A 21615-nucleotide genomic window follows, 5' to 3' on the forward strand; every position below is an offset into this window, starting at 1 on the left:
GTTACTCTCCTCCATCCCAGCTCAGCCTCCTCCACACACTTCCTGCATCTTGCAGAAAGGAGCCATTACAAAACCAGAAGCTGGTGACCAGCAAGTCTGAGAGACCCAAACCTCACACAGAGCATTCAGTGCTAGCGCCCAGCACTAACACTTCTCTGCCATTGCATAGAAGCAGAGAGACTTCAGCAGCCTGACACAAGCCCTGCAGGTGTAATTTCCAGGGAGCCACAGGTACCGGCTTACGCACAGATCCTGTGAAGTCCCATTCTGGATGGATCCTGGAGGACATTTGCAAGCTCCATCAAGAAGGAGCAAGGAGGCACCACACAGGAGAGGTCAACTGCTTATATCCCTTAGGTGTGATGTGGTCCTGCTGAGCACAACATGGCCTGAATCACTGGCACAGAATGTCTGACCCCAGGCAGGTCTGCTTCTATCCCTCTGACACCAGCAGCGCCGCTCCTACCTCAGGCAGAAGTGACCACGATCCACACGCATCCGGCATTTAGGAATATGGAGAATGAGAAAATGGGACACGAGGGACGTGGGGCAGAGGAGTGCTCAGACCTTGTCAGGAATGTTTCTGGGCACTGGTGGAGAAGGGCAGTGGTGCAGAACAGCCAAGGAGCAGTGGCCAAAACAACCCCCTTGGTTCTGCAGGGAACCAACGCAGGCAGGAGTTACTTTGTGAGGCCACATTCTCCTGTGAAGATTCCCAAGATCCCACTTTGATCAGAACACTTTCTAGGGCAAGGAATGATCTCTGGGGCTGCCGCCCTGGCTGGGGTCATGGTCTGGGGGAGGATGAGCTAGTGAGGAGAGGATCGGTTCGAACAACCCTCTATGGGAGAGTCCCATCCCAGAAACACACTGCAGCTCCAGCTCATCCCCCCGGCTCCAGCAGGAGCTCCCAGCCCCCCCAGTATCACTTTAGTGCTAAGAACCATCTGCTGCAAAAGGGGGTCTCGGTTTAATATTCGCTGGACCCAACAATGTTTTAAATGGGATGAGGTTTCTGGTCAGTGGGAGTGACTGGTTAATGCTGGTGGTGGTCTACAGCTCGCTGGGACGGTGATCATGTTATAGGCACACAGTGTGGGTCAGCTGGGTAAAACCAATACTCACCCTGGCAATGCATCCCTCCCGCAGGCCTCTAAGAAACAACAGAGCAGTTGAGTCACCCCTGCTCCCGGGTGTCTCACCAAACGTAAGAGGAGGGGAGGTGGGATGGTGAGGAGCAGACTGGGTACGAGGGCCCGGCGCTACGAGAGGAAGGCTGCACACCCCTCTTTAGCGGCCCAAACCAAAGTGCCTGGATTTCTGTTTGTGTGAGTATGGACGTCCTGCTGTGTGTCCTGAAACGGGGCTCAGGGACTCGGGGGGGAGGCTGGATGAGCAGTTAGGAGGATGCCCCATCCCTGGCAGTGCTCAAGGCCAGGATGGACACAGGGGCTTGGAGCAAGCTGCTCCAGTGGAAGGGGTTGGGGTTGGAGCTGGAGGAGCCTTAAGGTCCCTTTCAACACAAACCAGTCCAGGATTCCGTGATCACCAGAGCAAAGCTGGTCCCAGGCACCTGTGGATCTCTGGGCTGTTGATATTCCAAGCAGGAAGGGAACTTTCTGTGTGCAGACTGAGCACACCTGGGCTACACTGCCCCGTGGTTCCTGGTGACCTGATGGCCCAGGACACTTCTTCCTCCGCTGTCAGTGGAACCCCTCAATTCCTGTTGTGTTTTCTTCCCCATCCTCCATGGTGGCAATGAAAGACTGGACCTGGTCAGGCTGGGGATGTGCTGATGGCCTCAGAATTCCCAAGGCACTTGCTTGGCTCACGCAATTCCAGCTCACACCAGCTCAGGTTGAACTGATCTATAAATTACAGTCAGGCCAGAGCCTGGGGAGCAGGAAGCAGCCACTGGATTTGTGGCTTTGGGCAAAGGGAATTCCCAGATGCTCACTCTCTGCCCTCTGTTACTGCAGGTGCCATGAGCACCATCCTTGATTTCCATTATTCCCCCCCCAACCTTTGCTGAAGGTCTGAGGGTTTGAGCCTACAACGAACTATTTCACAAATGCTCTGTGTATCCTTCTGGACCCAGTGTGTTTCATTGTGCCCAGCAGCAGCCTTAGACACAATATTCCAGACCTACATTAGGATGTATAAGCTGGGGACATGTTTGTCCTGCTCATCTAAACATAAAACTAGTGGATTTGAGAACTGCATCCCAACTCTAACTTTGCTGTATTCTCATCTAGTGCTGACTTTCCTTGGAAGCAAATCTGCCTCTCACACCTCTCTGATCCACCAGAAAACACGTTAAGCACAAGCAAAGTCACCACAAATCTCTGCTAAACCCATGAAGAGATACAAAAGAGCGAGCTCAGGGCTGGGAGTGGGAGTTAGAAGTCACCCGAGGGTGCAGCTCCGGGTCAGGCTCAAGGCCCTTGCTGTGGGACAGGACGGGATGCTGCGTGGCCGCAGCCCGTTGCTCCAGACCCCAGCGCACAGCAGCGTGGTTACAGAGTGCAGGGGAGGGGAAGACACCCTCAGATCCCTCCCTCCACGCAGGGCAGTGGCAAAGCGACGAGGCAGAGCAGGGGAAGCAGAGCAGCGCTGGGCTCCTCAGGGGAGGAGGCAGGGCGAGGAGCCGCTCCTGCTGCCTTACCTGCTCCAGCTCCTGCTCCGCGTACTTCTGCCGGCTGAGCTCGTTCTCGGTGCCCTCGCGCAGCTCCCGCAGCCGATGAGCCTCCTGCTTGGCGATGCTGATCTCGTCCTGCAGCTTCTTCTCCAGGTGCACCTTCTCCACCTCCACGGAGCGGTGCTCCTCCTGCGCCTTCTGCAGCCTGCGGGACAGCAGAGCCCCGCGCTGGCTGCGCCGCTGGCACAGGCACAGGAGGCCACCGCGCGAGGGCTGCCCGGCCACCACCTCCCCAGCCCCGCGCCGAGCCACCCTGGGTTAGGATCACAGGGGTCTCTGTGGGGAACGTCAAGGAGAAAGCTCCCCACGGCCAGGGAGAAACCAAATCACCTCCGGAGTGACAGGTTCAGTTATCAAACACACAGCAGGAACTGCCTTCGTTTTCCAAAGTGTTCCCAGGATTCCCATTAAGCCTCAAATTAACTTCAAGTTTCAGTGTTTTTACAAACTGAAGAGCTTTGCTTTAATGAATCAAAAAAGGAAGATCTGCCTCAGCCGGTCTAACCAGCCAGATGGGATGTTCTCCTTGCAAGAGCCTTCAAACAGAGACATGTCTTAATCTTGCCTGGAAGTTATTCTTTTTCCTCATAACACAATGAAATCGGTAGGAATTATATATATGGCAACAAGAAGTACTAACATGGTCCTTGTACCCATTCAGCAAGGTTCAACCATTGAAGCTGGAAAGCTTCGGCCCTCTGCAGGAGACACCTCCACAACCACAAGGAGATGCTTCAGGGTTTCAGTGATGTCTGGGTGGTTTTGGTGTTTTTCATGGAATCATAATCCCAGACTGGTTTGGGTGGAAGGGAGCTTAAAGCTCCCCCAGCTCCAACCCCTGCCGTGGGCAGGGACCCCTTCCATAGAGCAGCTTGCTCCAAGCCCCTGTGTCCAACCTGGCCTTGAGCACTGCCAGGGATGGGGCAGCCACAGCTTCTCTGGGCACCCTGTGCCAGCGCCTCAGCACCCTCCCAGGGAAGAGCTTCTGCCTAAGAGCTCAGCTCAGTCTCCCCTCGGGCAGGTTCAAGCCATTCCCCTTGGCCTGTCCCTACATCCCTTGTCCCAAGCCCCTCTCCAGCTTTCCTGCAGCCCCTTCAGGCACTGGAGCTGCTCTCAGGTCTCCCCTTCAGGAGCCTTTTCTCCAGGCTGGACCAGCCCAGCTCTCCCAGTGACCATGTAAAACTATCCATAAAATGAAAAGAAAAAGCCCCCAATGGAATCGTCTCCACCAGAAATAAGTATTTCAAGCTCGTAAAATCATCTCCCCTCAAGATCAACATCCAAACTGGAAAGCAAACCAGCAGAGTGATGTGTCCTATGACAGAGGAGAGGGACAGCGGCACTCAGTGAGCTGGACCTGACCAAGATCCCACCTGGAGAGGGGCACCGTGGGCCTTCCGGAGCAGCTCCTGCTCATCCCAGACCAGAAAAGGGAAACACTGCTGCTCCCTGCAGCACACACCAAGGTACCCAGCCTGGTGGTGAAGGGCATCACTTGGGTGTGCTCTTGGGCATGCACAGGCAGCAGGGACCCATCGCTGCCTTTGGGGCCAAGAGTGAAGCCCCTGACAGCCCCAGCAAGGACCCCTCTTCCTCAGGCTCCTCGTGGGCCAGTTAGAAGAGCGTGGCTCTCTCTGCCACCACATTGTCTCTCCTCCTGGAAAAGGCCCAGTTCCAATGGACAGCTCTGCTGAGAAACTCAAGTGTTTTCTCCCCAATTCAAAGAGGCTCTTGCCAGGACATTCCATGTTCTCAGATAAGCCCACGCTCTCTGCCCTGAGCAGCAGCCCTAAAGCTCTTCCATACTAGGCCTGTGCGAATCCCAAACCACCAAAATATCTCTCATTAAAGGAGAAATTCCCCTGTCCTGTGACGCAGAAGAGGGAAGGAATTTTGTCCTTCAGCTAATTCCCAAAGGCACTCTAACGCTGTGATCTCCATTATAACCTCCTGCTCTCCTGACACAGAGCCCCTGTTCACATGTTGGCCATGGACAGAACCACGGACTGTGTGTGCAGCCACCTTCAGGCCCAGATGATTGAGCCATGGGGGCACCACGTGCCCTGAGCTCTACAAGACAACACAGAGCTACACTTGTAAGCATGAAATCATCATGGAATCCCAGCCTGGTTTGGGTTGAAGGGACCTTAAAGCCCCTCCAAGCTCCAAGCTCTGCCATAGGCAGGGACTGTTCCACTGGAGCAGCTTGCTCCAAGCCCCTGTGTCCAACCTGGCCTCGAACACTGCCAGGGATGGGGCAGCCACAGCTTCTCTGGGCACCCTGTGCCAGCGCCTCAGCACCCTCCCAGGGAAGAGCTTCTGCCTAAGAGCTCAGCTCAGTCTCCCCTCGGGCAGGTTCAAGCCATTCCCCTTGGCCTGTCCCTACATCCCTTGTCCCAAGCCCCTCTCCAGCTTTCCTGCAGCCCCTTCAGGCACTGGAGCTGCTCTCAGGTCTCCCCTTCAGGAGCCTTCTCTTCTCCAGGCTGACCCAGCCCAGCTCTCTCGGCCTGGCTCCAGAGCAAGAAATCAAAGGGCAATGAGGGCAAGAAGCCGATGTCATCCATATCTTCACACCATCTTCCATGCTCAGTAGGATGCTAGGACATGAGCTTTTTGACCTTGATGGGTCATTTGACTGGAAAGTGTCACTGGTGAAGGACGTTCTCAGAAGGTATTCTGAACAAAAAAATGACTTTTTATATCCATCCTCCCTTCCCAGCTCTTCCAGAGGCATTGGACTTGTTCATCAGCACCAGCACTAGCAGCTGGCAGGTAACTGGAGAGGCACCACACACCTTCTGCAGGTCTGCTCAGCACGCAGCTCCAGTGAGGCAGGACAGGAGGTCCCTTCAAGCTCTGGAAAAGAAGTTTCTGAGCAGAACTTCAGAACAACTGATGCTGTTTGGAGGTTCTGCCGCTCCTACAGCAGCTGCGGACCACAGCTGAACCTCGCTGGGGGTCCGGGATGAAGAAGCGAAGGTGTATTCCCCCTTTAGAGGAGAATGAGCTCAATCCTGCACCAAGATGCCCCACAATGCCCAGGGATGCAGCTCCCACCTCCTGAGCTCCAGCTCGGTGCCCTCTGCAGAGGACAAGCCCTCCCTGCAGAAACAACACAAGCTGCTCTGGCTTAAGGCTCAGCTATGTCCAGTGTTGGTGGTTTTGGGTTTCTTCCTCTCTGGCTTTAGAGCATTAGTTGATTCCCAGGAACATCCACTTGTTTACATGGCTCTGCCCTCGGCAGCAGGGCCCAAGGTCGTTCCCCACACCCTGCATCCACAGCAGAGGGTGCCTGGAGCTCTGCTGGGACCTGCTCCTCAGTGACACCAGGCAGACCTCCTACCCTGCCTGCAGCCCTGCGGCTCCAGGTGGACAATGGGGAGGAATTCCCACCTCCTGCTGCCTGGGGAAATAAACCTCCTTCTCTCTGGGCCCCTTCCAACCTGTGCTCTGGAATTCCTGAGAGCTCTGTGGAACCAGCTGTGGGGCAGAGCTGGCACCACGGCAGGTGCAGGGGAAATGCCTGTATTCTACCCCTGTGCCAAAGGGAACGCAGGTCACGTATCCGCATTCCTGCGGGGAACGTGCCCGGTCTGGCACCCTCACCTTGGTGCTCTCTCAAGTGTCTGCCCCCCCAGACACCAACTGATGGGGTCACACGCGAAGGAAAAGCCCTTCCAGCAAAACTCAGGAGCAGAGAGACCCTGAAGGCTGCTCATGGCACACAGGCAAGAAGAGGCTGCAGCCCTGGGGCAGCCGCTCTGAGGCCTCCCTGGAGCCCTCCTTTCTCCCCAGCTCTCTCAGCCTGTCTTCAGGGCAAGAAACAAAGGGGCAGTGGGGCAAGAACCCAGGGTCCAGCATGGGGCTTCCTACTGAATCCTCCAAAATGATGTATTTTGTCCATCCTTCCCAGGCAGCACTCCTGAAGGCAGGTATCACCGTGCAGACAGGATTCAAGAGGGGATGAGCAATTCCTCTGTTGCTTCTATGGATTCAGCATGCCTTTTCCCCATCAAAAGCCAGCATGAAACAACCTGACCAGCCTGGATGCCAAAGTCTGCATGATCAGGATTCCTGTGACACCTTTAAGAGGCTCTTCTTCCCCTCCAGGTATGGATTTAAACTGTAATTTCAGGGAGTGGGGATCCCAATATACTGTCACTATGAGTCAGACAGGGAGTAGAAACCACACCACTTTCACTGTGTGAAATTCCACTGCTCCCATATACTTAACTGTGAATGAATAGGAAGTGCCTACTTGAAATAGAGGAGGCCCTCAAAGCAAAGTGACCACTGTGAGTACAACAGGAGCTCCCATCCCCTCTGCTCAGATGGATGTTTTGCTCCATAAACCCTTTGATTCCTTGCCCTGGAGCCAGGCTGAGAGAGCAGGGCTGGTCCAGCCTGGAGAAGAGAAGGCTCCTTAAGGAGAGACCTTAGAGCAGCTCCAGTGCCTGAAGGGGCTGCAGGAAAGCTGGAGAGGGGCCTGGGACAAGGGCCTGTAGGGCCAGGCCAAGGGGAATGGCTTTAACCTGCCCGAGGGGAGACTGAGCTGAGCTCTTAGGCAGAAGCTCTTCCCTGGGAGGGTGCTGAGGCGCTGGCACAGGGTGCCCAGAGAAGCTGTGGCTGCCCCACCCCTGGCAGGGTTCAAGGCCAGGTTGGACACAGGGGCTTGGAGCAAGTTGCTCCAGTGGAAGGGGTCCCTGCCCGGGGCAGGAGCCTTCCACTGCCCATGGCTCATCCTTCCACTGGATGAGCTTTTAGGCTCCCTTCCAACCCAACCCATTCTATTATCTGTGAAACCTAAGGGAGTAAGAACCTTGCAGGTACAAGCGACAGCCTGGTGAATGCTCGGGCTGGGTGGACACGCAAAACGTACCTTTCCTGAAGGTCATGGAGAGACTGCTCTGCTCTGTGGAGTCCCTCCAGGTCCTTCATCATCTTCTTCATGTGCTCCTTCGAATAGCGATTCTGGATGTAGGCAAACCAGCAGCCACCCACTCCGATGACGATGGACACCACCAGCATGAAGTCCTTCAGGTGGTTGTGCCGAGTCACTGGAAGAGACCAGAGGCAGCACTGAATTCAAGAGAAGATGACAATGAACACCAGAGCGGGACACGGGACCTAAGACGGTGTTAGAGGGAGCTGTGGGGAAGGTTCCATAGAGGGAAGGACGATACTGAAAACATCGATTCCGTTTGACTGCGGAAGCAAAGAGAAGACAACTGGTTCAGTTCCACATCCAACAGACATACCCTGCCTGGCAACACGTGACACAGGCACCCCCAGGACAACCGTGCTCCTCCGGCACCGTGCAAGTAACTCCAAGCACAAGGATGGAGGAGCTGGGACTGTGACTGCGGAGATGGGGCAGACCCAGTGCAAAAGGGCCAAGCTGCAGAACCTCCCACCAGGATTCCAGCTCCATGGGAACCCCCTTTCCATCCGTCAGCAAACAGCAGGGACGGACGTGAGAGAGGGGAAGGCACCGAGTGTGCGTTCAGTGCTGAAGAAACCAGAGCCAGGATTCCCCAGCTAAGGAAGAGCAGTATTTAGTGTCCACCCAAATCTCACGGTGAAGCCAATACAGGACATGGATGTTTGCTTTAACTCATCCCCGTACCACTGCGAATCTCAGTCAGGACAGAAGATGCAGAAGCTAAAGGTTATCACTGCTGCTATGCAAAGCGTAGGGAAGCCAAGATGAAAAGGTGCTGAAGGAGGATGCTGAGGTGTTTGAATTGGGAAGAAAAGATGCTGGATTTGATGGAATTCAGCATTTGGGGGCAGAGGCTGGAAATACGATTTTACATTCTCGTGCATCCCCAATGAAGGATTTACTTGGGGTTTCCTTGCAAAGGCAGAACAGCGGGGACTGTGAGAACAGAGTGCTCAGGGATTGTGGCTGCCCCATCCCTGGCAGTGTTCAAGGCCAGGCTGGACACAGGGGCTCGGAGCAAGCTGCTCTATGGAAGGGGTCCCTGCCCGTGGCAGGGGTTGGAGCCGGAGGGGCTTTCAGCTCCCTTCATCGCAAACCAGGCAGGGATTCCACGATCACCAAGCACAGATGACAGGTTAGGTCAGCATTTTCTCTTCATATCCTGAAGCTGTCACGTCACTGATGCAGGAGTTCCACACCAGTGCAGTTACAAACCACACACAATGGCCTGGAGCTATAAAGAGTACAAATACACACACACACAAAGAAAGAACTGGCCAAAATGAGCCGTTCCTACTCAAAGGCTTTAGGTGAAGCATCACAGAAGGGCATGAGCAGCCTCAGCCTAAGGAAGAAATCACCTTGAGCCACAGGGACAGGGGAAGACACCAGCTGCAAAAGCAGTGGAGCAGAAGATGGCACTAAGCTGGACTCAGACCCTCAGCCAGAGGAGCAGATGTGTCCCAGCAGTAAGGCATTAAACCGAGACCACGGAAAAGCCTGGTACTGGATCTCCAGCTCAGAGTTATTTTTCAGCCAAGAGCAGCTGAGATATGCCATAAAAACAACAGCTTTTGAGGTCATTTCTGCCCCAGCAGCAGATGATGGATGAGAATGCTCTGACTCCTCTGACTGCATCCTAAGGGACACATCACATGGGGCTCATTGCCAGTGACACCCATGGCCTGCAGTGATCTTTAATGTGCTGAAGTGCTGGAGTCTGACCTGGTTACGGCACCAAACTACACCCCATGGGCTCCCTCTGGTCACAGCCCAGCTTTGGTTTCTCTGTAGGTCGCTTTGCACCGGGAGTCAGATCAGCCTGAAGGTGCTGGAGTCTAACAGGGCCACCCTCATGAGCAGAAACACCATTCCTGGAGTGACTCAAGTGAGCTGCTGCTGTCTGGGCCTGGTAGGAACTGCTCTGCCTGAGTGAGAGCCAGAAATGAGGAACAGACATGAGCCAGCACAGGGAACAGATAAAACCAGCCAAGTATCCTGTCTGTATAGGAATATACTGATGCAGCGGGATGGATGGTCTGCATATAGAATGAACATGCCCTGAGACCCCTTTGGACAAGGGCCTGTAGGGCCAGGCCAAGGGAATGGCTTGAACCTGCCCGAGGGGAGACTGAGCTGAGCTCTTAGGCAGAAGCTCTTCCCTGGGAGGGTGCGGAGGCGCTGGCACAGGGTGCCCAGAGAAGCTGTGGCTGCCCCATCCCTGGCAGTGCTCAAGGCCAGGTTGGACACAGGGGCTTGGAGTAAGCTGCTCTATGGAAGGGGTCCCTGCCCATGGCAGGGGTTGGAGCTGGAGGAGCTTTAAGGACTGCTGGGGACACAGCCCAGCACATGGGAGGTTTCTGGCACCCACTGCCAGGTCATGGTGACCCCAAGTCCCTCTCCTCAGGGCTGCTCTCCATCCAGTCTCCTCAGGCAGTGTTTGTGCTGGGAGTTTTCCTCACCAAGGAGCTTCTATTCTGCACTGAACTTCAGAGCAGTGATGAGCATCCTCACAGGGCAGTGGTGAGCAGCACATCCTCACAGGGCAGGGGTGAGCAGCACATCCTCACAGGGCAGGGGTGAGCAGCACATCCTCACAGGGCAGGGGTGAGCAGCACATCCTCACAGGGCAGTGAGGACCAGCACATCCTCACAGGGCAGTGGTGAGCAGCACATCCTCACAGGGCAGTGAGGACCAGCACATCCTCACAGGGCAGTGAGGACCAGCACATCCTCACAGGGCAGTGAGGACCAGCACATCCTCACAGGGCTGGACCTGGGGCCCCTGGTGCAAAGCAGATGGAGGTAACTGTTGGTGGGGCTCCAGCCACAGCTGGGCACAGGAGCTGCTCCTGTTCTCCTGGAGTGGGGTAGGAGCTGCCATGCAGCTTTCAGGGACCCAGCCTCCGCAGTTCCTGAAGCTAAGGAATAATCCCCTCCCATCCATCAGGAATGATGAACAGGATTTCAGCAGAGACCATCCTTATCTCCGTAAGGATCACGGCTCAGCAACACTTCCACAGCTCATGAAGAACTCTGTCATGATTTTACCTTTAGGACAATAAATTGTTCCTTAAATACCTGTAACATTCACCTCTGGAATTCTATGGATTGAACATCAGCTCCTGCTGAAAGCTATCAATGCGTCATTCCCTTTTAATGCTCTCCCCAGCCCACCAGCCCTGGATCAATGCATTAACAGCATTAAAAACAAGAGATAGGAGCTGTGGGATCCCAGCAAGTGAGATCCCAGCTTGGGAAGAAAACCCCACTCACTGCATGGGGAGGCGAGGGCTGCGTGTGCTGCTCTGACACCAAGGCTGCAGCGCCCCAGATGCACACCAAGAGGAGGAACCACCTCCTCACTGAGATCAGCTCTCCTGCAAACCTGGACCCCTTCCAGACACCGCCGAGCTGCTCCAGGAGCTGTATTCTTCCCAGAAGCAGATGAACTACCCTGGCACCATCTCAAAGCCACCGGGGCTGCTCCTCAGTGGGACAAGCTGCTCCAGCACAGCCCCAGCAGCACCGCTCCCCTCCACCAGGGACCGTTCCAGCCTCAACCTCTGGGAACACCTCAGCTGTGACTTGGCAGCGTTCCCCCAGTGCAGACAGGTCCTGCGGCCAGCCTGGAGGTGCAGCAGCCCAGGCCAGGGGCTCTGCAGTGAGCAGAAGGGACACGGGGGCTGGACCAGAGACCAGCAGCATCTTCCCTCATGCAGCACCCTGAGCCCAGCAGCACCAGGAAACCCATCCTGGAGCCAAACTGGCAAAGCCAGTACTGGGAGGCACCAGTGGACACACAGATGTTGGGTACAGGGAGATGACCTTGGTGAGGGATGGCCAGAATGGGGTGATGGGTGCAGGGGGAGGCTCACCAGGGACACTGATGGTGACAGGTGAAAGGGGAATGGCTTTAACGTGCCCGAGGGGAGACTGAGCTGAGCTCTCAGGCAGAAGCTCTTCCCTGGGAGGGTGCTGAGGCGCTGGCACAGGGTGCCCAGAGAAGCTGTGGCTGCCCCATCCCTGGCAGTGTTCAAGGGCAGGTTGAACACAGGGGCTTGGAGCAAGCTGCTCTACGGAAGGGGTCCCTGCCCGTGGCAGGGGTTGGGGGTGGAGGAGCTTTGAGGTCTCTTCCTTGAGGGATTTATGACAACAGCTAAAACACACCTGCCCCTGCCTGCAGGGAGGGGTCTTTCCCCGCACGGGGAGGGACAGGACCCTCCTCCAGCCCTCATCTGACATCCAAGCACTGCTCCCCTCCCGTTCCCAGCACAGGATCCATCGCCCAACGCGCCGCAGACGAGTTCCAGCAGTTTTTGGAGAACATTCACTTGTAAATTCCGCACTAAAGGAATAAACAAGATGAACCCTGGCCCCGTTTCCATCCCGGATGGAATATCACAACATCCTCTTCCTAAGGAGCAGCTCCTGGCAAGCTGCTGCAGATAGGCAGCTTTGAATCGCTCTGCCTTCACGCCCCGAGGAGGCTGCCAGCCTGCCTTGCTGGGGGTTGGTTTCCACCACCCACACCTATTCCAGCCTTTTATTCCTTTATTGCTTCCTCGGCTGCTGTTCCCGCCGTGCTCCAGCCCCGCAGCACAGGGCCTCAGCTAAGGCAGGTTTAGGTGTAGCACAGGGCAATCCCTGCCAGCCCCACCTCGAGCTGCGTCACCTCCAGTGCCCAGGGCCAGGCAGGCTCAGCTCCGCAGCGCTGGACAAACCTCAGCAGCTTCCATTCCAGACAAGAGGATAAGGAAACGCAAAGGAGCACTCGGCCGGGGTGTAAATTCTGCTTCCTAGAACGCTTCATCGTCAAGCGCAGGATAACCAGAACTCAAGTGCTGTTCTTGGGAAGGAACATGCGGGGAGCTGCCACGGTTTAAATTCAGCCAAGAGGGCTTCTTCTCCCAGGGAAGGCAGCCCCGAGCACAGGAGTAACTTGGCTGAATCGCCTGATGAAACTCGGAGAGCCCCAGCCTGGTTTGTGCTGAAGGGACCTCAAAGCTCCTCCATTCCCAACCCCTGCCACGGGCAGGGACCCCTTCCATAGAGCAGCTTGCTCCAAGCCCCTGTGTCCAACCTGGCCTTGAGCACTGCCAGGGATGGGGCAGCCACAGCTTCTCTGGGCACCCTGTGCCAGCGCCTCAGCACCCTCCCAGGGAAGAGCTTCTGCCTAAGAGCTCAGCTCAGTCTCCCCTGGGGCAGGTTAAAGCCATTCCCCTTGGCCTGTCCCTACATCCCTTGTCCCAAGCCCCTCTCCAGCTTTCCTGCAGCCCCTTCAGGCACTGGAGCTGCTCTCAGGTCTCTCCTTAAGGAGCCTTCTCCAGGCTGAACAAACCTGCACGTGTGAGCCACATCCCACCACCAGCAGCTCCGCTCTCTCAGCAGCACAGAGCAGGAGACCACCTGCACTGAGCACCCGAGCAGGGCTGTAGCAGGAACTCATCCAGAAGCACTAAATCCATCACTGCTCTGAGCTGCTTCAAAGGTCACTGAGCACTTCCCGACCGTGCCGATTGCTCCGGGCTGCTGAAAGTGGCTGTTTCGCAACGCCTTCCTTAAGGAATCAGGTTTGGATAAACAACCTCTCACCACACACCACAGCGTGAGCTGGAGACAAACCACGACGAGCACAAAGCACCAGGTGTCACCTCCTAAAAAGCACCAAACTCTAGTGCAGCCGATACTGAAAGCCTGCCTCCTCTTGCCACAATCCCCCACGGAAGCTGCTCAGCCTCCAACAACCCGAACTTCCTGCTCCGTGATCTGAGCAACCCCAACCAGGACGTTCACTGCCTCACCCAGCACTTTCATCAGGGTAGCACGGGATGTTCCTGCCCCCGTGCCACCGGAGCTGCGCGGCACGAGGAGCTCCTCAGGCACGGAGCAGGGCCCCCGAGCTCCAGCCATCCCCTGCACTCAGCACTCACAGAGCACCCCAGAGCTGCCCGAAAACTCCCCAGAGCACAGGAGCCCCGGGGCTGGGCAGCAGTGGGAGCAGCTCTCTGCCAGCCCCCGGCCCCAGCACTGACACCACAGTGACCGAGGGGGAAGGCAGAAGCAAACGGTGCCTGGAGGAACGTGCTTCCAACGCCGGAGCAGAGAGGCCGAGTGCAGAGCCCGGGCTGCTCATCCTCCCCGCTCGTAGGGGCCCACGCGGAGCTGGGTTAGGGGGGACCTCCAGGACCACCCCGTTCCAACTCTATCCGTGCCAAGCCTCGGGTTCATTCCGTGCAGCCACTCTTCCCAGGATTTACCTCACTGCACCTTTTCTCAGGAACCTGAACACGGACCGAAAACAAGGAAGGTGCAAGGACAGGGGGCTCAGACCCAACAAAGTGAGGGGAAGACATCGTTTCTCTCTGAGGGAGCTGGGCTTGTTCACAGCCTGGTCTGGGTTGGGAGGGACCTTAAAGCTCCTCCAGCTCCAACCCCTGCCACGGGCAGGGACCCCTTCCACTGGAGCAGCTTGCTCCAAGCCCCTGTGTCCAACCTGGCCTTGAACCTTGTCCCAAGCCCCTCTCCAGCTTTCCTGCAGCCCCTTTAGGCACTGGAGCTGCTCTCAGGTCTCCCCTTCAGGAGCCTTCTCTTCTCCTGGCTGCCCCAGCCCAGCTCTCTCAGCCTGGCTCCAGGGCAGAGCTGCTCCAGCCCTCGCAGCAGCTCCGTGCCCTCCTCTGGCCTCGCTCCACCAGCTCCATGTCCCTCTTGTGCTGTTGCCCCAGCACACAGGGGTCAATGTGTGCTCAGGCAACACAACTGCCATAAAATCCATCTCTTCTGCAGGATTCCAAGCAGGAACAGGCCCTGCTCAGCTCCCCAGTGCACCTAAAGCTCATGACAAAGGCATGAGTAAGAGGGAGAGAGACAAAAGTCCCTTTAATAGACACTAGACATGAGCCAGACAGAACGAATGCAAAAGGAGCACCCCAGCAGCGCCAAGATAAGCATCAGAGAGCCTCCAGATGCCAAGAGACGCCTGCAATCAGCATCAAAGGAGCCGAGTCCCTCATTCTCATCCATCCCAAATGCCTCCCCATCCAGGATAAAGCCGTTTCCCCCATCTGGAGGCAGCCTGAGTCACTGAGGAGCCCCAGGGATGATGGAGCGGGTCCCGGCAGCAGCTTCCCTCCGGAGCAGGGAGCAGGCAGGGCGCTGCCCTGGGCAGCTGCACCGCACCAAAGCACAGGAACCATGGGAAGGTTTTACCCTAGAGACACAGGAGATCCCCGCAGGACAGCGGGTCTGCAGCAGCACAGATGAAACAGAAGCCCAGCGGGCAGGATGCTGCTGGGCTGTGGAGCTGCTCTGATAGACCCAGGGACAAACCCATCCCTGTTTCAGAGGGATTACACCAGGGATGAGGTCCCCTGTGCAGGGCAAAGTGTGCTGCCCACAGATCTATCTTTGCTGCTCAAGCCTGAGCAGAGGCAGAGCCTCGTGAGGAGCAGCCAAAGGACTCTCAATTCTGGCACTTACAGAGAGGAGGCCCAAAGAGCACCGTGTCCAGAGCCTTCAGCTGCAGCTTCTGCCGGTGGCTTCGATCTGTCATCTTCAGCACACTGCCCATCATGGTGGCGTTGTTCACTGCCAGCCTGGAGATCAGTCAGAAAGGAAAGTAGGGTTGGACGTGTCCGTTTGGGTCAATAACTGAGCAAACATTAGTAACACGGAGCTTATGGGAGGAGAAACGCAAGGAGCAGGAGCTGACAGCTCCCTGCTTAGGCTGTCACAGCTAAAGAAATCACTCAGATACTGTCACCTCTGACACAGGATCTCTCATGAAAGAGATAAGCAGCAGTGTCTTTGGCTTTACATGGAGAAAGAAGGAAAACCCAAGGCCACGTGTGTCTCACTGAGAACTCAGGTCCTGATTTCTCATCAAAACTCATCTTTTGGTGTCCAATCCCAGATATTATTGTTTTTAACCAGAGCTCTGTTGCTAGCCCCTGACATCTTCCATAGACCATAAAACCACACTTCTCACATGGAAGAAATGTTGGGGCACACCATGTACTGCCTCAAAACCTGCTTTCCCTGTCAGTTTGAGCCCCTTTTCAGTGACAATAACCTTTACCCATAGAGATGGACTGAACTCTTTGGTTTCAGCCATCTCGTTCTCTTGAGGAACACAAGGCTTAGGTCTCCTTTGCTGGAGCATCAAGGGGCATGGATTCCCACCACCACACACCAGTGCTGCAGAGGTACATAACCAGTAGCCCTTGAACTGGGAATGTAAATGCTACTTGGATAACACCCAGAAAGTGAAGTTCCAACCCCTGCCACGGGCAGGGACCCCTTCCACTGGAGCAGCTTGCGCCAAGCCCCTGTGTCCAACCTGGCCTTGAGCACTGCCAGGGATGGGGCAGCCACAGCTCCTCTGAGCAAATGCAGCCTCTCCCTTCACCCACAGCAGACACACGCTCACCTAAGGATAAATCTCTCCCTGCAGAGGACCACAGCAAAGGAGAAGCATCCAAAGGTAACTGGAGGGGAGCAGGAATGCCACTTGGCTCTATGGTGCCGAGGAATCAGAGGGGATGTTACGAGCCGCCTCAGCTCTGGTTTATTCCCCGGCACTGTCCCAGAGGAACACGGGACAATGTGGGGAGCACTGACCTGGGCATGGCATGTCCACTCAGCTGCAGCTTTCGGAAGGTCTCTTCATACTGTGGCAGCTCCACGTAGGTAATGAGCCACTGAACCACCTCGTCCACGGTCCAGTTGTACACTGCAGGAGAGGCAGAGAGCAAGCTTAGTATTTTTAGTGAGCAACCGAAGTCATCGCACCAGCAACAAGAGCACAACATCACCTGCACAGCTCACCCTGTCACCTTCAGCAACGTATCACCAGAGTTCAGTACCACGGAATGGTTTCAGCTGGAAGTGACCTAAAAGCTCCCCCAGTTCCACTCCCCTGCCACAGGCAGGGACAGCCCTGATGTTTAAACACATTCCTATTGAGTAGGCAGTGAGCTGGATCGAGGTATTAAATCCTGTGGACTATTAGCCAAGAAATAATCCCCCTGGGATGCTCCAGGCAATCCTGCAGCTCCTCAGCCCCTACATGGTGGCTGGTGTGATCATTCCTGGGAGTCCGTCCTGCACACAACAGGCTGCTACAGATTCAGGAAGGCACGATGGGCTGCAACACGTTTACCCTTAGGAGACACCACCAGGGAAGGTAAAGGACGGGTGTGCTCCCCACAGCAGCCTCTGACAACAAAGGCTTCATGGTGCTTGGTTTTACATTGTGCTTCCAGCTCAGGAAAGAATAAACCAGGCCATGAGGCCATCAGACAACGGAGCGAGCACAGGCGGTGCCTCTGGCACCCCTTCAGTGTCACAGGATCACGGAATGGGTTGGGTTGGAAAGGACCTGAAGCTCCTCCAGCTCCAACCCCTGCCACGGGCAGGGACCCCTTCCATAGAGCAGCTTGCTCCAAGCCCTGTGTCCAACCTGGCCTTGAGCACTGCCAGGGATGGGGCAGGCTCCAGCAGCCCCAAGCACTGTGCTGGCGGTCACCACCCTGCATGCTGCTGGTCCCTCTCTCACGTGCCCTTTCCACCAGCCAAGAGGAGAGAAGTCCCGTTTCCTGCTGGCTCCAGGGTGAGCTGCAGCAGTTCAGTGCTCCACGGCACAGCCTGAATGTCAATGGTGACTTGTCCCACAAGCATGAGAAACATCCTCCAGGGAGCTGAACGCCTTTGATGGAAAGATGACAGAGCGAGAGCCAAGCGCTGAGCAACGGCAGCAAGGCTTAAGAAGAAGATGTCATCTCCATGATGAGTCACGGATGCACGCTGGCAAACGCAGCGCCAGCAAAGTCCCTCACTGGGGGAAACTCCCCACAGTTAATGGTGGCTCAGCCAGGAACCGTGGGAAACCTGCTTTGTGGATACAGCATCATGGAATGGGTTGGGATGAAGGCACCTTAAAGCCCATCCAGTCCCAACCCCTGCCCCAGGCAGGGACCCCTTCCATAGAGCAGCTTGCTCCAAGCCCCTGTGTCCAGCCTGCCCTTGAACACTGCCAGGGATGGGGCAGCCACAGCTTCTCTGGGCACCCTGTGCCAGCGCCTCAGCACCCTCACAGGGAAGAGCTTCTGCCTCAGAGCTCAGCTCAGTCTCCCCTCGGGCAGGTTCAAGCCATTCCCTTGCCCTGTCCCTCCAGGCCCTTGCCCAAAGCCCCCCTCCAGCTTCCTGTGGCCACAAGGACGATGTCAGAGCAGGATCAGGCTGGGGGATGCCGGTTCCCTGGGAGCAGCACTGCCAGCAGGGAGCCCAGCGGGATAAGAGCGCTGCGGGGCACGAGGCCAGGGCACTCGGCCCCGGCCGGCGGCTGTCCCTGCCCCGGAGCAGCCACCAGCTGCGGTGGGAATGGTGCCCACGGGGGCAGGACTCAGAGAGGCTCTGCAGAGCCCTCTGTGAAGTGCTGGGCCCTGGAGCTCCCCATGCAGATTCCTGCCGGCACAGAAGGAGCGTGGGCACCGCTGCTGCCTGCCCCCCCCGACCTGCCAGGGTGTCCCCATCACTGCCAGTGACTCCAGGCTTGTCCCTCAAGGTCCCTCCATCTCCCCACACCAACAGACACCTCTTGGCTTTGCACACCCCCCCCTCGCCCCCAGGATCCTTGGAAGCCTTCAACTTCTCCCTCTTTTTGGCCTTCCATCCCCAGAGGTCTTTCTTTGGGCAAGAAATCCCTGGGAAACAAGCTGGTGGCATCAGCATCACCTCCTGCAAAGCTGAGCAGCTCCTGTGCCCTGCATCCTGTGCCAGGATCCCACCGGCCGCCCCAGTGGAGAGCCCTGGGCTTCATCTGTCAAGTCCTACACTTTACATGAGCATCACCTTGGATTTCTGCATAAGGGGGCAGAAAGAACTTTTCACTTTACGTGTGTGCCCAGGAACAACAAGAGGAGGCAGGAAAAGCGCTCGGCTTGAAACCAGCTGCAACAGGCACCACCCCCCCCGGGCTCCCGGCCCCATCAGACCCCGGTGCCCTCTTGCACCCACATCCGGAGCAGACCTTTTCTCCAAGCCCAATCCTACCAGTTCTTGAGTTCAAACTCCAACACTGGCTCCCTGTGAGACCACCCCTTGGGAGCAGTAACAATTCATCAGTGCATGTGCAGAGTGCCGGGGAGGCAAAACCAGAGCAGGAACTAAATCCAAACACAAGGAAAAAATGGCACAGGAGCTCTGCCCAGAGACATGCCAGGTCCTGTGTGTGTCACAACAGGGAGAGCAAAAGCAGCTCAGCAATTAAAGAGACCTGGGGACTATCATGGGATGCTCTCCCACATCCCTTAATGATTTCTGCCATTTCCTAGCCAAGATCCAGACAAACTTCAGGCAAAGCCATCCATGAGCAGCTGCACAATGGAATAAACATCAGGCAGAAGCTCTTCCCTGGGAGGGTGCTGAGGCGCTGGCACAGGGTGCCCAGAGAAGCTGTGGCTGCCCCATCCCTGGCAGTGCTCAAGGCCAGGTTGGACACAGGGGCTTGGAGCAAGCTGCTCTATGGAAGGGGTCCCTGCCCGTGGCAGGGGTCGGAGCTGGATGAGCTCTAAGCTCCCTTCATCCCAAACCATTCCGTGATTCTTTTCCTGACCCCCGTGGACACCTTCCTGGTGCCTGCACACACCCAGCACTGCAGGAGCTCAGCGCATGGGGCAGCCTGCAGCAGCCAGGGAAGAGTCAGTGAACATTAAAGCTCCTTCCAAGATCGAGAAGTTTCAGGAAGTTTCCAAGCAGTGACTCAGCTTCCACAGGTGAACGCGCCAGGATGGATAATGCCAATTCTTAACAGCCTGCACGTAACAGAGGATCATGGAACGCTTGGGGATGGAAAGGACCTTGCCATCATCCAGTTCCCAGCCCCTGCCACGGGCTCAGTTCTGCATCGCATGGGTCTGTGTCCACTTCCAGGCTTAGGACTTTACCCCCCTTCTCTTCACCAGAGTAAGGAGCTTTCAGGTTCAGCAAATTCCTCCTGAGGAAACCATGATCTGCACGGGAGCTCCCACACAGCTCTGCGGAACATTAAGGATGCTGCTACCCCAGAACCACCTGAAAGGGGGTGTTTGGGTTGTTGGGGCTCTTCGGCCTGGAGAAGAGAAGCTGTGTGGAGACCTCAGAGCAGCTTCCAGTGTCTGAAGGGGGCTACAAGGATGCTGAGGAAGGACTCTTCATTAGGGACTGCAGTGACAGGACAAGGGGTGATGGGTTCAAACTGAAACAGGGGAAGTTTAGATTGGATCTAAGGAGGAAATTCTTTCCTGTGAGGGTGCTGAGGCACTGGAATGGGTTGCCCAGGGAAGCTGTGAATGCTCCATCCCTGGCAGTGTTCAAGGCCAGGTTGGACAGAGCCTTGGGTGCCATGGTTTAGTGTGAGGTGTCCCTGCCCATGGCGGGGGGGTTGGAACTGGATGATATTAAGGTCCTTTCCAACCCAAACCATTCTATGATTCTATTTGAAGGAGAACCTGGAATTGGACTGTGTTTGACTGTATTTCAATGCACATTTCTAAGGGCAGGGAAACTAAACAGTAATTTATACCTTTATGGCCATTGTCAGAGGCCAGGATCAACAGATTGGAAGTACCAAGACCAATGCAATCATGCAATGTCACCCAAAAAGGAAGCTAGAAGAGAACTGGACAGGGCAGCCAAGGCAGCAGCATGTACACCCCAGGAGGGACACACAGTGCTGCCAAGGTTAGATGAAATCCAAGGTGTTCATCCCTTTCATGGCACGGGGGGTAGAACGGGCTGTTTCAAGTAGCTTCTTCGGGTTTTATTACCTTCAGATGTCTTCCAGGCCTTCCAGAGGTCTTCCACACTAATGAGCTTGTCCTCCCCATGGAAGGTGCTGTGCTTGACTGTGGGGTCGTGGTAATTCAAGTCCTCCCTCAAGAACTAGGAGAAGAAGAAACAGCAGGATTAGGTTTTGATTCAGCTTTGAGGGAGAAGAGAAGCATTTAAAACTAGAGATAACCTTTCACCTGCCTTTCTTATTCTTACATCCACAGGCTCATAACTGCTATGGCAAAGCGCAGCTACATCTGAGATGCAGCATCTCTGGTCTGATAATCTCTGATCAAAATGACTTCATTTCCTCAGTTCATCATGGAATCAGGGAATGGTTTGGGTTGAAGGGACCTTAAAGCTCCTCCAGCTCCAACTCCTGCCACATCCAGGGACCCCTTCCATAGAGCAGCTTGCTCCAAGCCCCTGTGTCCAACCTGGCCTTGAGCACTGCCAGGGATGGGGCAGCCACAGCTTCTTTGGGCACCCTGTGCCAGCGCCTCAGCACCCTCCCAGGGAAGAGCTTCTGCCCAAGAGCTCAGCTCAGTCTCCCCTCGGGCAGGTTCAAGCCATTCCCTGGGTCCCATTCCTGCCCTGGGTGAGGGATAACGCAGGCAGCCCAGCTCCTGCAGGGCAGCCGGTGCCCGTCAGCTCGTGACCGGGAGGGGACGTGGCAATGTCACCCAGCGGCACAGGCGGCGGCTGCCAGCTCCCGCCGGGCAGGGGATCAGCTGCTGCTCTGTATATTTAGCTCAGAGCACAGGAGGGAAAAGTGATCTCCTGCAGCTCCCTCCAGCACAGGATCTCCACAACAAACCCCAAGGACTCGGAGGAGGGGACGGTGCTGCTGTGCGGGAACATCGCTGTCAGCAGGCGGGGAGGAGGATGCAGGATGCGCCCTCGCCTCCTTCCAGGAGCAGCTCATGGATGAGCTGCACAGCAAGGACTCCTTAGAAACAGATCTGCCCTTCGGATATGTTGGAGCGAGGGCAGAGGAGGCCATGGAGATGCTGTGAGGGCTGGAGCAGCTCTGCTCTGGAGCCAGGCTGAGAGAGCTGGGCTGGGGCAGCCTGGAGAAGAGAAGGCTCCTGAAGGGGAGACCTGAGAGCAGCTCCAGTGCCTGAAGGGGCTGCAGGGAACCTGGAGAGGGGCTTGGGACAAGGGC

At 56.2% G+C, this 21615-nt stretch overlaps 2 protein-coding genes across 9 annotated transcripts in view; one reads left to right on the top strand and one right to left on the bottom strand.

The window, feature by feature from the left end:
• Positions 1–21615, top strand: part of NUP98 (nucleoporin 98 and 96 precursor) — a 304506-nt gene that overhangs the window by 177927 nt on the left and 104964 nt on the right. The window lies entirely within an intron of this gene.
• The window catches only part of STIM1 (stromal interaction molecule 1), a 63185-nt gene that overhangs the window by 14816 nt on the left and 26754 nt on the right, over positions 1–21615 (bottom strand). For all 8 annotated transcript variants that reach the window (XM_061480075.1, XM_061480077.1, XM_061480076.1 and 5 more), the window contains exons 3-7: positions 20447–20561; positions 16260–16371; positions 15120–15235; positions 7578–7755; positions 2666–2843 (exon numbers count right to left, since the gene is read on the bottom strand). In XM_061480075.1, coding sequence (XP_061336059.1) covers positions 2666–2843; positions 7578–7755; positions 15120–15235; positions 16260–16371; positions 20447–20561 — 699 coding nt within the window. The remainder of the gene's footprint in view (positions 1–2665; positions 2844–7577; positions 7756–15119; positions 15236–16259; positions 16372–20446; positions 20562–21615) is intronic.

This window comes from Pezoporus flaviventris, unplaced genomic scaffold (assembly GCF_033815535.1).
Source record: "Pezoporus flaviventris isolate CSIRO_AGI_PZ_B2104156 unplaced genomic scaffold, CSIRO_AGI_Pfla_v1 ptg000168l, whole genome shotgun sequence".
NCBI lineage: Eukaryota > Metazoa > Chordata > Aves > Psittaciformes > Psittacidae > Pezoporus > Pezoporus flaviventris.